At 39.7% G+C, this 14,232-nt stretch overlaps 1 protein-coding gene across 1 annotated transcript in view; it reads right to left on the bottom strand.

The window, feature by feature from the left end:
- Window positions 1-13,908, bottom strand: part of NAF1 (nuclear assembly factor 1 ribonucleoprotein) — a 68,926-nt gene extending 55,018 nt beyond the window's left edge. The window contains exons 1-3 of the mRNA XM_042782615.1: window positions 13,556-13,908; window positions 8,097-8,108; window positions 7,015-7,183 (exon numbers count right to left, since the gene is read on the bottom strand). Coding sequence (XP_042638549.1) covers window positions 7,015-7,183; window positions 8,097-8,108; window positions 13,556-13,908 — 534 coding nt within the window. The remainder of the gene's footprint in view (window positions 1-7,014; window positions 7,184-8,096; window positions 8,109-13,555) is intronic.
- Window positions 13,909-14,232: the final 324 nt, after the last annotated feature.

Raw genomic sequence — 14,232 nt, 5'->3', positions numbered from 1 at the left:
AACATTTACCTCAAGTAGATACACTCCTTGGAGAGAACAATCATGGGAGAAAGAAGGGCTGCTTATGCACAGGGAGACAGCTCAGGGGGCAGGAGTACATGGAAGGATGGACACAGGGAAGAGGTAACTATGGGGAGGAAGTGGAGGGGAGCTGTTGCATTGTGGTAAACTGTGGTCAATGTCATGAGATAAAGTATATGTGAACTGCTCTATGGAAAGTAAATTTGCTCTGTAAACCTTCACCCAAATCACAATTAAAAAAAAAAAAAAAGATCTTGTCTTACTGGGATTTCAGTTCAAATGTCTCCTTCTCTTCTCTAGCTACTAAGTCTAAAGTACTATACCGTTACTACTCACTCTTTTACCAAATTATTGTGCAGATTTTCTTTCTTCTCAACACATTACACAGGAGCCATAGTGGTGCAGTGGTTAAAGTGCTTGGCTACTAACCAAATGGTCAGCAGTTCAAACCCACCAGCCACTCTGTAGAAGAAATAGGTGCCAGTCAGCTTCATACAGATTTAAAGTCTTGGCAACATACAGTAAGGCAGAGGTCATCAGAAAATGATCAAGGCAGAGGAAGGCAACAGGAGGAGCACAACAGTTAAAGGCAACAAGGGTTAAATACTATTACATACACAATCATGCAACAATAATCTAGGAGTGGATAAGAGAAAGACACTAAAGCTCATGAGGAGAATGTGAATGGGACTATATACACAAATATGTATAAGTGTGATAGAGGATATTTCTACATATATATTTATATGTGTTGCCAATATATCCATGAATATAGTAGAGCATACAGGGGTAAAGTTATGGAAATTTCTTAGCTATAACTAAACATCTTGAGGGAAATGATTTGCTGGCCATGAGGGTTCAGGACCATAGTCTCACAGGACAAGACCAATTGGCATAACACAGTCCACAAAGACAATGTTCAACATCCTACTTTGATGAGTAGTGACTGGGTAGTTAAAAGCTTGTGATCAGCCATCTAAGGTGCAACTATTGGTCTCTCCTTGACTGGAGCAAACAAGAGTGAAGATATCAAAGACACAAGGAAACAATTAGTCCAAGGGACTATGGATCATACGAACCCTACCTAGCCTCTGGACCCTGAGACCAGAAGAACTAGATTGTGCCTGGCTACCACTGCTCACCTCTGAAAGGGATCATAATAGGAGGTCCTCAACAGAGTGGGAGAAAAATGTAGAATAAAATTCAAAATCATAAAAAAAGACCAGCTGTACTGGTCTGATAGAGACTGGGGGAACCACTAAGACTACAGCCTTTAGACACCCTTCAAGCCAGAACTGAATTTCACCCCGTGGCTCAACTTTCAGCCAAATGATAGACAAGCCTATAAGGTAAGCAATAATACCAGGTAGGTATACACTCATTAGAACAATCAACTATATGAGATCAAAAGTGCAGCGTTTGCCCATGGATAAATCTCAGAGGGCAGGAATGGACAGGAACGACAGAGGAAGAGAAATTGTAAACACAGAGAGGAAGTGGAAAGTGTTGCTACATTGCAGGGTTTGAAATTAATGTCATGAAACAAAATGTGTATGAACTCTTGAATGGAAAACTAGTTTTATCTGTAAACTTTCACCCAAATTACAACTAAAAAAAAATTAACAGTGGGTTTGGTTTATCGAAAACACACCATTATCTAGCATCATACTTAACTTAACACGCATTTCCCTAACTAGAATGTAAATTCAGCAATAATTAGGACCTGTTCAACCATGCTCACTGCTACAGCACCCAGAACAATAATAGGTACTAAGCATATAATAGGTACTAAGTATTCATTCATTAAATGAATTGGCATACCTCATCAGAGATGACAGTCTAAGATTAAAAAAAAAAAAAAAAACCTCAAGAGGTTGCAGATGATAGTCCAAAATAAAAATACCTCAGAAAAGGTCACAGTCTTTTTCAGAGAAAAAAATCAGATAACGAAAATTTACTCCCTAGAATTCAACAATGAATCCTAAAGGAATGAAAAGAACATCAACTTGAAAAGAAAAGTAAAGAAGGTAATAAGGAAGCTTAATTGGATAGGATTGATGCAGATATACCTGTGCTTTGTAGCAGCAAACATTACTACAATTATTAGATTAACACCTAGCACAGCAGCTGCCCCTGGTAAGAGATGAATAAACCTCAGTCTCATAATTTCTTTTCAGGAAATAAAAATCAATCACTTTGTTTTTCCATGTGTAGAGAAAAGGGATGTATGTGTGGTGAAGAAAGGGAAAAAAAAAAGCAAGGATAGTCCAAGCATGAAAAAATAGCCAGAATATGTAGTAGGGCACACTATCATTCTAACAGTGTATATAAGGGTATAAACAATCAAATGTAAAAAGCACAATGAAAAACTAAAAATTGAAGGCAGATGTAATAAGGAAGCTCTAGAATAGAAAAACCTTCTTTATATATAATAATAATTATAATACTATCATAAGCAAAAACTAAGTGCACTGAAAATAAAAGATACAAATGTTACTTACTGCAGGTAATGAAAATTGAAGTAGGTGCCTACCTTACTCTATTATTGTGTTGGAAAGTGGATTGAGTGGGTGAACAGAAACCCTTTTATTCTCCATTATCCAAAACTAGACACTAACAATATTTGCTTGTTTAAATTTAAATTTAAATTCATTAATGAAAACAAAATGAATTTAAAATGCAGTTTCCAGTGGCACTAGCCACATTTCAAGTGCCCAACAACAAGAGTATTAAGACAGCATGGATACAGACCGTTTCCATCCATTGCAGAAAGAGCTACTGGACAGCACTACTTTTTATCTTCACACATCCAAACAGCTCTCCATTACAAAACACAGAACCAGACATGTATCATCAATCTGTTTTCAACCACTAATACAGGTGTAATTTTAAGACCACATTCCAATAACATGAAGGAACCCTAGTGGCCTAATGGTTAAGCACTCAACTAACCAAAAGGTCAGCATTTCAAATCCACCACCTGCTTGGCAGGAGGAAAGACGTGGCCATCTATTCCCATAAAGATTACAGCCAGAAAGTCCTTCAGAGCAGTTCTATACTGTCACATTGTATTGCTATGGGTCAAAAATCAACTTGGCAGTACCTAACAACAACATATTAGCATGTGCCATAGTACTATAAAGTTTTAATGCTAATCTGAATACTCTACTTGAGAAATAAAGATTTGTGGTAGATGTCTATTTTCCTCATTGCTATTTCCTAAAATTAAAATGAAGCTAAAAATCTGTTTGGATGAACATTATCTGGAACCAGCAATAAAAATTTATGTGTCATTTAAAAAAATGTTATAAATGTTTACTGATACAAAATAAGAGAATAGTAAAAATCATTTTCTTGCATATATTTATTCACTATTTCTACATGTAATAATAATAAGAAGAAGACACTAAAGGAAAGGGAGAGAAAAATTCCATTCACATCATCAGCAAATGAAAAAGAAGCATGGAAATAGTAATTTCTACAAACAAACCACTGACTCCCTGTACCAAAAATTGGTTAACATTCAACCATTTCAGGAAGTCGCATATGATCAAGAATTGATGGTACTTAAGCAAGAAGTCCAAGCTGCACTGAAGGAATTGGCAAAAAGCAAGGCTCTAGGAATTAACAGAAAACCCACTGAGATGTCTGAACAAATGGATGAAACGGTGAAGTGCTCATTCATCTATGCCAAGAAATTTGGAAGACAGCAACCTGGCCAACCACCTGGAAGAGATCTACATTTAGGTTCTTTCCAAAGAAAGTGAGGCAACAGAATGAGTAAATTATTGAACAGTATCATTAATATCACATGCAGGTACACTTTTGCTGATGATAATTCAAAACTGATGGAAAGGAAACTGCCAGAAATTCAAGCCAGAGCCAGAAGAGAATACGGAACAAGGGATAGCACTGCTAATGTCAGATGGATTTTGGCTTAAAGCAAGGAAGGCTAGAAAGATTTTTCCCTCTGTTTTGACTTCAAAAAGATCCACTATTCAATTCTGTGGATCATAATAAATTATGGATACCACTGAGAATGGAAGCTCCAGAACATATCACTGTGTTCATGCGAAACTTACATAAAGACCAAAAGTCATTAGAACAGAAAAACAAGAAACTGCCTGGTTTAAAATCGGGGCAAGCATGCACCAGAGTTGGATACTTTAATCATACTTAGTCAATCTGTATGCTGAGCAAATAATCCAAGAAGCTGAACTATATGAAGAACGTGTTATCGGGATCCAATCAGAGAAGGACTCATTAACAACTTGTGATATGCAGACGACACAACGTCTCTTGCTGAAAGCAAAGAGGAGTTGAAACACTTACTGATGAAGATCAAAGACTATAGCTTTCTGTATGGAACACCTCAACATAAAGAAAATAAATATTCTCATAACCGGACCAATAAGCAACATTGCAATAAATGGACAAAGACTGAAGTTGTCAAGGATTTCACCTTACTTCAATCAATGCCCATGGAAGTAGCAGTGAAGAAATAAAACAATGTACTACATTGGGCACATCTACTGCAAAAGTGTTAAAAAGTAAAAATCTCACCTCAAGAACTAAGGTGCCCCCGATCCAAGCCATGGTATTTTCAAATGCCTCCTATGCATGTGAAAATCAGACAATGAATAAGGAAGATTGAAGAAGACCTGATGCATTTGAATTATGTTACTGGTGGAGAATATTGAATATACCATGGACTGTCAGAAGAACAAACAAATCTTGTCTTGGAAGTATAGCTAGAATGCTCTTTAGAAGGGAGGATGGCAAGACTTCATATCATACACTTTGGGTATATTATCAAGAGATCAGTCCCTTGAGAAGGATATCATACTTGGTAAGGTAGAGGGTTAGCAAAAAATAAGACCCTCAAAGAGATGGATTGACACAGGGCTGCAACAAGGGGTTCAAATATAGCAACAAATGTGAGGATGGTGCAGGACCAGGCAGTACTTCATTCCGTTGTACATAGGGTCACTATGGGTCGGAACCAACTCAATGCCACCTGGCAACAACCTACTTTAAATGGGAATTTAAGTAGAAAGGTGATCAAAACACAGGAAAGAGAGTCCAAACAAGTCTAATACTTTCAAAATATAGTCATATCTAAATGTGTATGATATATATTTACAACAAAAAAGAGCAGTTTCTAAACTTCTTATGTATAACCAGACACCTCATGGGATTTGGTTGCTAGGTTTAGATTTTTAGGGTCAAGGTTTTATGGGGCATTCCATAAATATATTCCATAAATAATATTTTGTTTAATGCTTCTGTTTTATGCCTTAATTTGTGGCACAGTGCTTGTATGTTAAAAGCTTACAAGCTGCCTTCCAAGGTAAAACAACTGGTCTGTATTCACTTGGAGCAATAAAAGAAGAAGAGTCAAGAACAGGAGGAGGAAATGGAACGTATGGCTAATTGCCTCCATGCACCACTGCCTCCTCTGTATGAGATCAGAACTGGACTGTTCCCAGCTACCACTACACTTCTGTAGGAACATTTTGATCCAAAATTCTATAGAAGAATCCTGATCAAAATAAGGAAAAATGTGGAACAGAATTTAAAATTCTCAGAGAATCTAGACTTTCTAGAGTTGTTAAGGCTAGATAAACCCCCTACTGTCCTAAGATATCCTTAAACCTGAAGTATACTTTAAACCAAACAGTAGTTTAGCTTAATTAGTGAAATATGTCTACCTTGAGTATGCTGCTCTTTTGAAGAATTACATATATAAGATCAAGTTGACAACAGTTAGTTGATCATGTTAGATAAGCTTAAGGGAGCAGTGAGTCTGTTAATGGTGCAGGAAAAATTTGAAGGGGCACAACAAGGACAACTGTACAATTTAAAGAATAAAATTCTTATCACTGAATTATACAAGTAGGAATTGTTGAATATGGTGTATATTTCACTGTGTGTATTTTCACCAAAAAACGAAATTGCTAATTGCTAAAAAAAAAAAAAAGTCATATCACGGGCACCTTTGTTTAAAAAATACTGAGATATCAGATATGTGTAGCATGGAAAGATGAACCATTGATGGAGTTGTACACAAACCCAAAGGTTTTCAGAATCTGAAGTGTAAGGGAAACAGGACATTTCTTACTACAAACAGAGTAGTGAAAAGGAAAAATTATTAATATTGATAGAACCAAAATATCATAAAAAAGGTACCTGATTACCTGTATACTTTTTATTTTTTTCAAATTTTTCATTGCCTTGAATGTTACACAATAATTGCAATTATTTATCACTAAAATTTTTGAAATGCACTAATAATACATAGAAGTACATAGAGGAGGATTAAACATGTGGCAATATGGTCTACATTCTGAGATTCTGAGAATTCTTTGGTTTGTGAGGTTTCAACCAGATTACCATCATCCTCCTAGGGACAGATTACATGTGAAAAGCAAATGAACTCATAAAAATAACCTTGTCAATCCAACTTATCAAATGCCAATATATATTATTCTACATTAAGTTATTCAACAATAACTTTTCTCTAATTTTAATAATAAAAACTCTCAAAAAAACATCAAGCAGGTATTCTAAAAAAACTCAACCCATCTAATTTCACTTCTTCCTTTTCCAAATGCATTTAAAAAAAAAAAGAAAAAAAGCATGATTTCCATTGCTCTTGAGCACAATTTTCTGACTTTTAGCCAAAAAAGCAAGACTATAAATCTACATAAGAACTATCTTAGAGGAAAAATTAAAAAACAGAGAGTAAGAAGCTAAAGTTAATGCCCCAGCAAAAACAAGTATCAAATGCTAGGGTTAGAAGAACCCTAGAAATTATCCAGATCAAACCTCTTTTACATAACAAAGTCAGGGCATGGCAAAACATTGTCCAGTAAGAAGTTGAGAATAGTGTTGAAATTTGTAGAGCAGGTATATGCGAAATGCAATCAACATCAGTACCATCATATATTTTAAAACACAGAAATTAAATTTAATATAAATCTAAGTACTTACATCAAGAAGTAACTCGTCTTTTGTTTTAAGAGGAAAATTCTTACTCTTCTTAACTTGTAAATTATCTTCTCCATCTGACAGCACTGGAGAAAGTGATATATGAGAGGAAGATGAAGATGAGGAAGAAGATGAGGAAGAGGAGGAGCTTGAACTATCTGAATCTGTTTCACTGTAGGGGAAAAAAAAGTTAAACACTTAGTAAAATATTATTATAATGCTATTAGAGTAAGATTATTCAACCTGGAAATAGCAACTTTATTACATGTATGAAACTAGCATTGAAATTGACTATAGTACTTGAAATGTACTTGAAATGTTACAGTACCAGGAAAATTGTTTTAATCTACTAATAACATTTTCAAAACTATTATAGTCCAGACCTCATTAGAATACTTCTATATACTACACATCTATCTGACTATACTTAAGCACATTATAAATGACTGGCAAGAGTGAGCTCTGGGAAAGAACCTCTCTTGGTCACCAATAAAAAGATGACTTAAATGCCAAGTTTCTTCAGACAGCCTGAACTCCTCAGCTACCAACCATGAAAACTTCTCTCTGAAAACTCCTTTAGTCCTTATGGTGCAGTGAATTATTTGGTGTGGCTCTTCTAGGCATGTCCTTTGTAACTCCCACCAGATGACTGGGAGGAAGGATGCAAATGTAAGGTGCTTGTGGCCCACCAAGGGGAAAAGACAGCTTATCAGTAATGTAAATAAGGTACATGGCACCCTTGTGGGGATAGGACTATGGACTCCTAACATAGGGATTGGTTAGTTTTGCCATTCTGCTAGGCTTAAAATGAGCCTCCTAGAGGCAGAAGGGGTGGGAGGAGATCTTACTGCCATCAAGAGAAAAGAACTGTAGGTGGAATACAGCACATCCTTGGACCCCCAAAATCCCAACACTGGACTTCCTTGTCAAAGAGACAGCAGAGAGGACCAGGAGAGGGGCCGCGGCAGCAGAATGAAGATACCAGCTTGAGACAGAGCACTGGGCTTGCTGACTCATGGAGCAAGAAAGGTGAGTGAACACTGGGCTGGAGGCTTGCTGGCAGAATGAGGTGCTGCTAAGTGCACCTATCGGCAGAGCTAAAAGAGCTTTGTAAAACTTGTGTGAGCCCACGGGACCACAGTCGCAGGGGACATCAAGCTCAATTGGCATAATAACATACTACACAAAACATTGTTCCACCTCCTACTTTGGCAAGTAGAGACTGGGATCTTAAAAGCTTTCAAGCAGCCATCTAGATGCAATGATGAGTCTCTCCTCATCCAGGACAAAGAAGAATGAAGAAGACCAAAGATTCGTGGAAACAATTAATTAATCCTAGAGACTGGTACACCACATGACCCACAGCCTATATGACTATGAGACCAGAAGAACTAGATGGTGCCTGGCTACCGCTGTCAATGACTCAGAGGGGGCTCTATGTAGGAGATCCTGGATAGAGAGGGAGAACAATGTGGAACAAAACTCAAAATCATTTGGAGGAAAAAAATAAAGGGGGGCGGGGGCCAGGTTTGCTGGTCTAAGAGAGCCTGGTGGAATCACTGAGACTATGGCCCCTAGATGCCCTTCAGGTCTGGAATTGAACTCACACCCGTGGTTTCCGGCCAAACAGAAAATAGGCATATGAGTTGAACATTTACCTCAGGTAGATACACTCCTTGGAGAGAACAATCATGGGAGAAAGAAGGACTGCTTATGCACAGGGAGACAGCTCAGGGAGCAGGAGTCCATGGAGGGGTGGACACTGGGAAGAGGTAACTATGGGGAGGAAGTGGGAGGGGAGCTGTTGCATTGTGATAAACTGTGGTCAACGTCATGAGACAAAGTGTATGTGAACTGCTGTATGGAAAGTAATTTGCTCTGTAAATCTTCACCCAAATCACTAATTAAAAAAAAAAAAAAATGTTGGCAACAAAAACAAAAAGAAAAAGAAAATATCATAGTTTGGATTAACCAAAAACAAACCAAACCCACTGCTGTCAAGTAGAACCCAACTCATAGTGACCCGTCCTTGAGTTTCTGAGGTGGTATCACTACGGAAGTAGAATGCCCAACCTTCCTTCCGAGTAGTGGCTGGTGGGTTTGAACCACCAGCCTTCTGGTTAGCAGTCAAGTGCCTTAGGCACTATGCTACCAGAGCTCCCAGTAACATTACATAGGGAATTATTATTAGTTTTGCTATGTATGATGGAAGCTCTGGTGGGGTAGTGGCTTGGGCACGTGACTGCTAACCAGAAGGCTGGCAGTTCAAACCCATCATCCACTCCTCAGAAGGAACACCAGGCATCTACTTCCATAGAGATACCACCTCAGAAACCCAAGGAGTTGTCACTATGAGTCAAATGAACTCAATGGGAGTGAGTTCGGCTTTTTGGTTTGGTTTATGTATAATAAACCAAAACCAAACCAAACTTACTGCCACTTAGTCGATTCTGACTCACAGCAAACCCTTCTGGGTTTCCAAGGCCATAAATATTTATAGAAGTAGATTGCCCAATCTTCCTTCCGCAAAGTGGCTGGTGGGTTTGAACCACCGCCTTCTGGTTAGCAGTCAAATGGCTTAGGCACTATGCCACCAGAGCTCCTACAATAATATTATGATTTTGTAAGAGCCTGTCCTCTTAGAGAATGAATACTGAAATATTAAGGTATAAAGTTTCAACGATATCTGTAAATGACTTCAAACTCTTTCAATAAAATGTATATGTGTGACATTCATAGTTCCAAAATATTAATAATGGTTAAATCTAACCATTAAAAACTACTATAACTGTTAAATCTGGTTATGAGAATGCATTGTACTAGTTTCTACTTTTTATTAATAGTCAAATACACAGAGAAGTCTAAAAAGTTTTTCCACAGATCTACACTATGTACAAGATAAAGGCCATGCTCCTTAGCATGACATCCCAGAGCCCTCTGCACTCAGGTTTCTGGTAACCTTCATAAGCTCATCTAATGCCACTCCTCACACAAGAGCCTCCATCTGTCATACAAACAGTCAAATTTCCTCATCCCCTTGTATTTTCACTACCTCATGACATTATTTATGCTATTTCCTTTGCTAATAATGTCTTCAATGAGAGGAAATTCTACTCCTATTTATAGGGCCAACTCAGCTATTACCTCTTCTGAAACTGCTCCACACTCAACAAAAGTACAACCATTTACCTTCTCCTATAGTTTCCAAGGAGCCCTAGTGGTGGTGCAATGATTAAGTGTTTGGTAGGTTGGCAGTTCAAACCTACCAGGTACTCCTCAGAAGAAAATGTAGCAGTCTGCTTCCCTTAAAGTTTACATCCTTTACAACTCTGTGGGGCAGGTTCTACTGTCATAACGGGTCACTATGAGTCAGAATCAACTTGACATCAGTAGGTTTAGTTCTAGGTTTTCCCTAGTTTTTAATAACACTTTTTTCAAATTAGCTAAGTCCCATTCTACACTACAATACGTTGAAAAGCAGTTCTTTTTAGTTGTATTTGTTGTTGTTGTTGTTGTTTGCCGTCGAGTCAGCCCTGACTCATAGCGACCCCTCCTTGGGTTTCCGAGGCAGTATCACTACGGAAGTAGGATTGCCCAACCTTCCTTCTGAGGAGTGGCTGGTGGGTTTGAACCGCCAGCCTTCTGGTGAGCAGTCAAGTGCCTTAGGCACTATGCTACCAGAGCTCCTCTAGTTGTATTATGATGTATTAAAAGCAAACATCATGTATATCCGTCAAAACATTGCCTAGCAAATATCTTCTCGCTTTCTCAAATTGTTGGTGCCATCTGCATCACCCACAAAGGGCCAAGAGCCATGTTCTGACACCAAGTTCTCCTTACTATTATGATATTACAACCCAAAGTCTTCCTTCAACACCTGTCCCAGAATCATCTACTTCATTCTCCTAGTGACAAAGACTCTGAAATCTCACAAGATGACTGTAGTCTAAGTACTGCTTATAAGTGCCTTACTTCCCTCTCTTAATCTATTTCATAGTTTGGTCCTATCCTCAAATCCTTCAGGATCACTTTTCCATTCTTACTGTCAGTCAATGACTTCCCTGAAAAAAGAAAAATTCTCATCTTACCACCAAACCTACACACCACCACACATCAATTCACATAGTATTGTCTTTATTCCTTTTACAAGGGAAGAAGTTTTCCCTCTTACTAGGGCAAAGGTCAATTTCTCCACTTGGGCACAGGATTTCATTTCATTCAAAGCTGACTCCTTTCTATTATTACTAACATGAATCTCGCTCTGTCTTGTATCATTTCTATCAGTATACAAACATTCAGTAACACCACCATTTAATCCCTCCAGTTATCACTTCATTTCTTCCCTTAAAAATTCATGTATTATTGTTGTTATATGCCATTGAGTTGCCTCCAGTTGCCTCCAACTCATACAGACCCCTCCTTGGGTTTCTGAGGCAATATCACTAGGGAAGTAGATTGCCCAATCTTCCTTCCGAGGAGTGGCTGATGGGTTTGACCACCAACCTTCTGGTTAGCAGTCAAGTGCCTTAGGCACTAGGCCACCAGAGCTCCCACCCAGTTGATTCCTTTTTACCTAGCCCACTGCTGATCCATTAGTAAGCATGATGAGTGTAAGCTCAAAATACTTATTCCAGGCAACCATGGTCATTTCATGACCTATTGGAACATTTTTCCAGCTATTTCTATATCTGTCCCTGTTCCACTTGTTTCTCTTTCACTCTTTCCCTAATTCAAATCTTTCTTCACAGACCAAAGCTTATTAGAATGTTAATTGAACATGTCATTTCCCTGCTTAAAACTACTCAACAGTTTGCTTCTCTAGCACTTAAAATTAAACTTTAACATGGCTACAGGTCGGGCTCTACAGTGTGCAGTACGGATTACACTTCAACATAAAGAAAAAGAAAATCCTCACAACTGGACCAATAAGCAGCATCATGAAAATGGTTTCTTATTACTTGGCTCCACAATCAACACCAAAACCAAACCAAACCAAACCCACTGCCAATGAGTTGGATCCAACTCACAGCGACCCCTCCATGGGTTTCCGAAGAGGTATCACTATGGAAGTAGATTGCCCAACCTTCCTTCCGAGGAGTGGCTGGTGGGTTTAAACCACCATACTTCTCGTTAGCAGTCAAATGCCTTAGGCAATACGCTACCAGAGCTTCCCCCAAAAGAACCAGTCAAGAAATCAGAGGGATTACACTGAACAAATCTGCTGCCAAAGACCTCCTGAAAGTACTGAAGAGCAAAGATGTCTCTTTGAAGACTAAGGTGTGCCTAACCCAAACCAAGGTGCTTTCAATTGCCTCATATGCATATGAAAGCTAGACAATGAATAAGGAGAAGAGTTAATGCTTTTGACTTGTGATGTTGCTGTTCTTGTGTGCCACTGACTCAGACCTGACTCATAGTGCCCCTCCTTGGGTGGTATCATTTCGGAAGTAGATTGCCCCATCTTCCTTCCAAGGAGTGGCTGGTGGGTTTGAACTGCCAGCCTTCGGGTTAGCAGTCCAGTGCTTTAGCCACTATGCTACCAGAGCTCCCATAGGCACTATGTTGTTGTTGTTGTTATGTGCAGTCGAGTCGGCCCCGACTCATAGCGACCCCTCCTTGGGTTTCTGAGGCAGTATCACTACGGAAGTAGGATTGCCCAACCTTCCTTCCGAGGAGTGGCTGGTGGGTTTGAACCGCCAGCCTTCTGGTTAGCAGTCAAGTGCTTTAGCCACTATGCTACCAGAGCTCCCATAGTGTCACTAAAAGTCAGAATCGACTCTCCATGGCAGTGAGTTTTTGTTTTTTTTGTTTTGTCATCTATTAAGTAGCCCACATAACACACTCAAATATTTGTAGATAATGTTCAGTGTGGTTTACTAACATCCTACATGCTCCAGCTCTATCACAAAAGTTTTGTATTAAAAGCACAGGTGAAAAAAAAAAAAAAAAAGTTCTTATAAAACGTGTGCAGATCACAAAATAGTAAGTAATAACAATGTTTAACTAATTTCAAAAGCACATGTTCCCCACTGGATTCTGCCAGTCAACAACTGTCAGGCTCCAACTCAGAAACACACAAAATAATCCTTTTCATAATTTTGAATTCACCCAGCTCAAAAACAAGAGCATAAAATACACCCACACACGTGCACGCGTGCTAAGCCTAATGAAAAAATTCACACGAGACACAAAACTCAAAGGTTACCACCTCAGAGATACATGGTAAATACAATAGTTATGGAAATAATCTAGTATCTTGAGGTGTTTTATATTCTAACTAAAAGTATCATGGTCTATATACTGGCCCTTTCAGATTACTAAATTTAGGGAAATAAGGCGAATTCATTACTCAACTAGAGATTAACAACGTGATTTGTAACGGAATGGGCGGTGCCAGTTACATATCAACACGTGCGCCCAGAGCATCAGCGACCTCCCCTCCCTCCCGCACCCACGAGGGCAACCAATTGGCCCCCTTGCCCTGGTTCCTCCCGGCAGCCATACAAGCCGTCTCCCTCAGTTCCGCAACTGGCAAACAACCGACCTGTCTGAGTCCGAGTCCGAAGTCTCCAAGGAGTCCGGGGTCCTCGCCAGCTCTGCTGCAGCCAGACCTATGGCGCAGTTCCCGCCGGGTGGCAGTTCGGGTAGTGAATGCGGGTCCGGACTCCTGTTGGCGGCGGAGCTCAACTCGTACTGAGCCACCTGCTCCACTCCAGGCTGAGCCTCTGCTCTTTGTCCAGTGTCCGGTGACGCCTCACCCGACTGCTGCGGTGCACGTAACTCTGGCTCAAGACAGGAGCCTGGAGCTGGAGCCGCCAGACCTTCCCCAACAGCAAGGCCGTTGACACTGAATTTCAGAGTTTCTAATTGAGCGGCAGCGGCCTCCACTACCTCCATTACGCCGGGCTGGACCCCAACTCGTGCTCACGTTGTTGGCCCGCGGACAAGTTCGCCGTGTGCTAGGGAAACAATAAAATAACCTAAGCGGCAGACACAATATCTACCGCATCCAACTTCCCGCGTTTCTCCGGTAATTTACACGCAGAGCAATCCTGAGGCATGCCCGCTCAGTTTGCTCAGGGGCACTTCCGGCAAAGCGTGTGACGTAAGGCGAAGCGACGGCGCTCTCCGGGGGCGGGACGGACTCTCAGGACCTGTGAAAATCGGATCTTGGTAGGCAGGACCTTATCTTGCCTCTTCCAAGACATCTTTGCATCCTTG

This window comes from Orycteropus afer, unplaced genomic scaffold, assembly GCF_000298275.1.
Source record: "Orycteropus afer afer isolate SDZICR_OR568_19922 unplaced genomic scaffold, OryAfe1.0 scaffold00391, whole genome shotgun sequence".
NCBI lineage: Eukaryota > Metazoa > Chordata > Mammalia > Tubulidentata > Orycteropodidae > Orycteropus > Orycteropus afer.
This window is presented reverse-complemented; position numbering and strand designations above follow the sequence as displayed.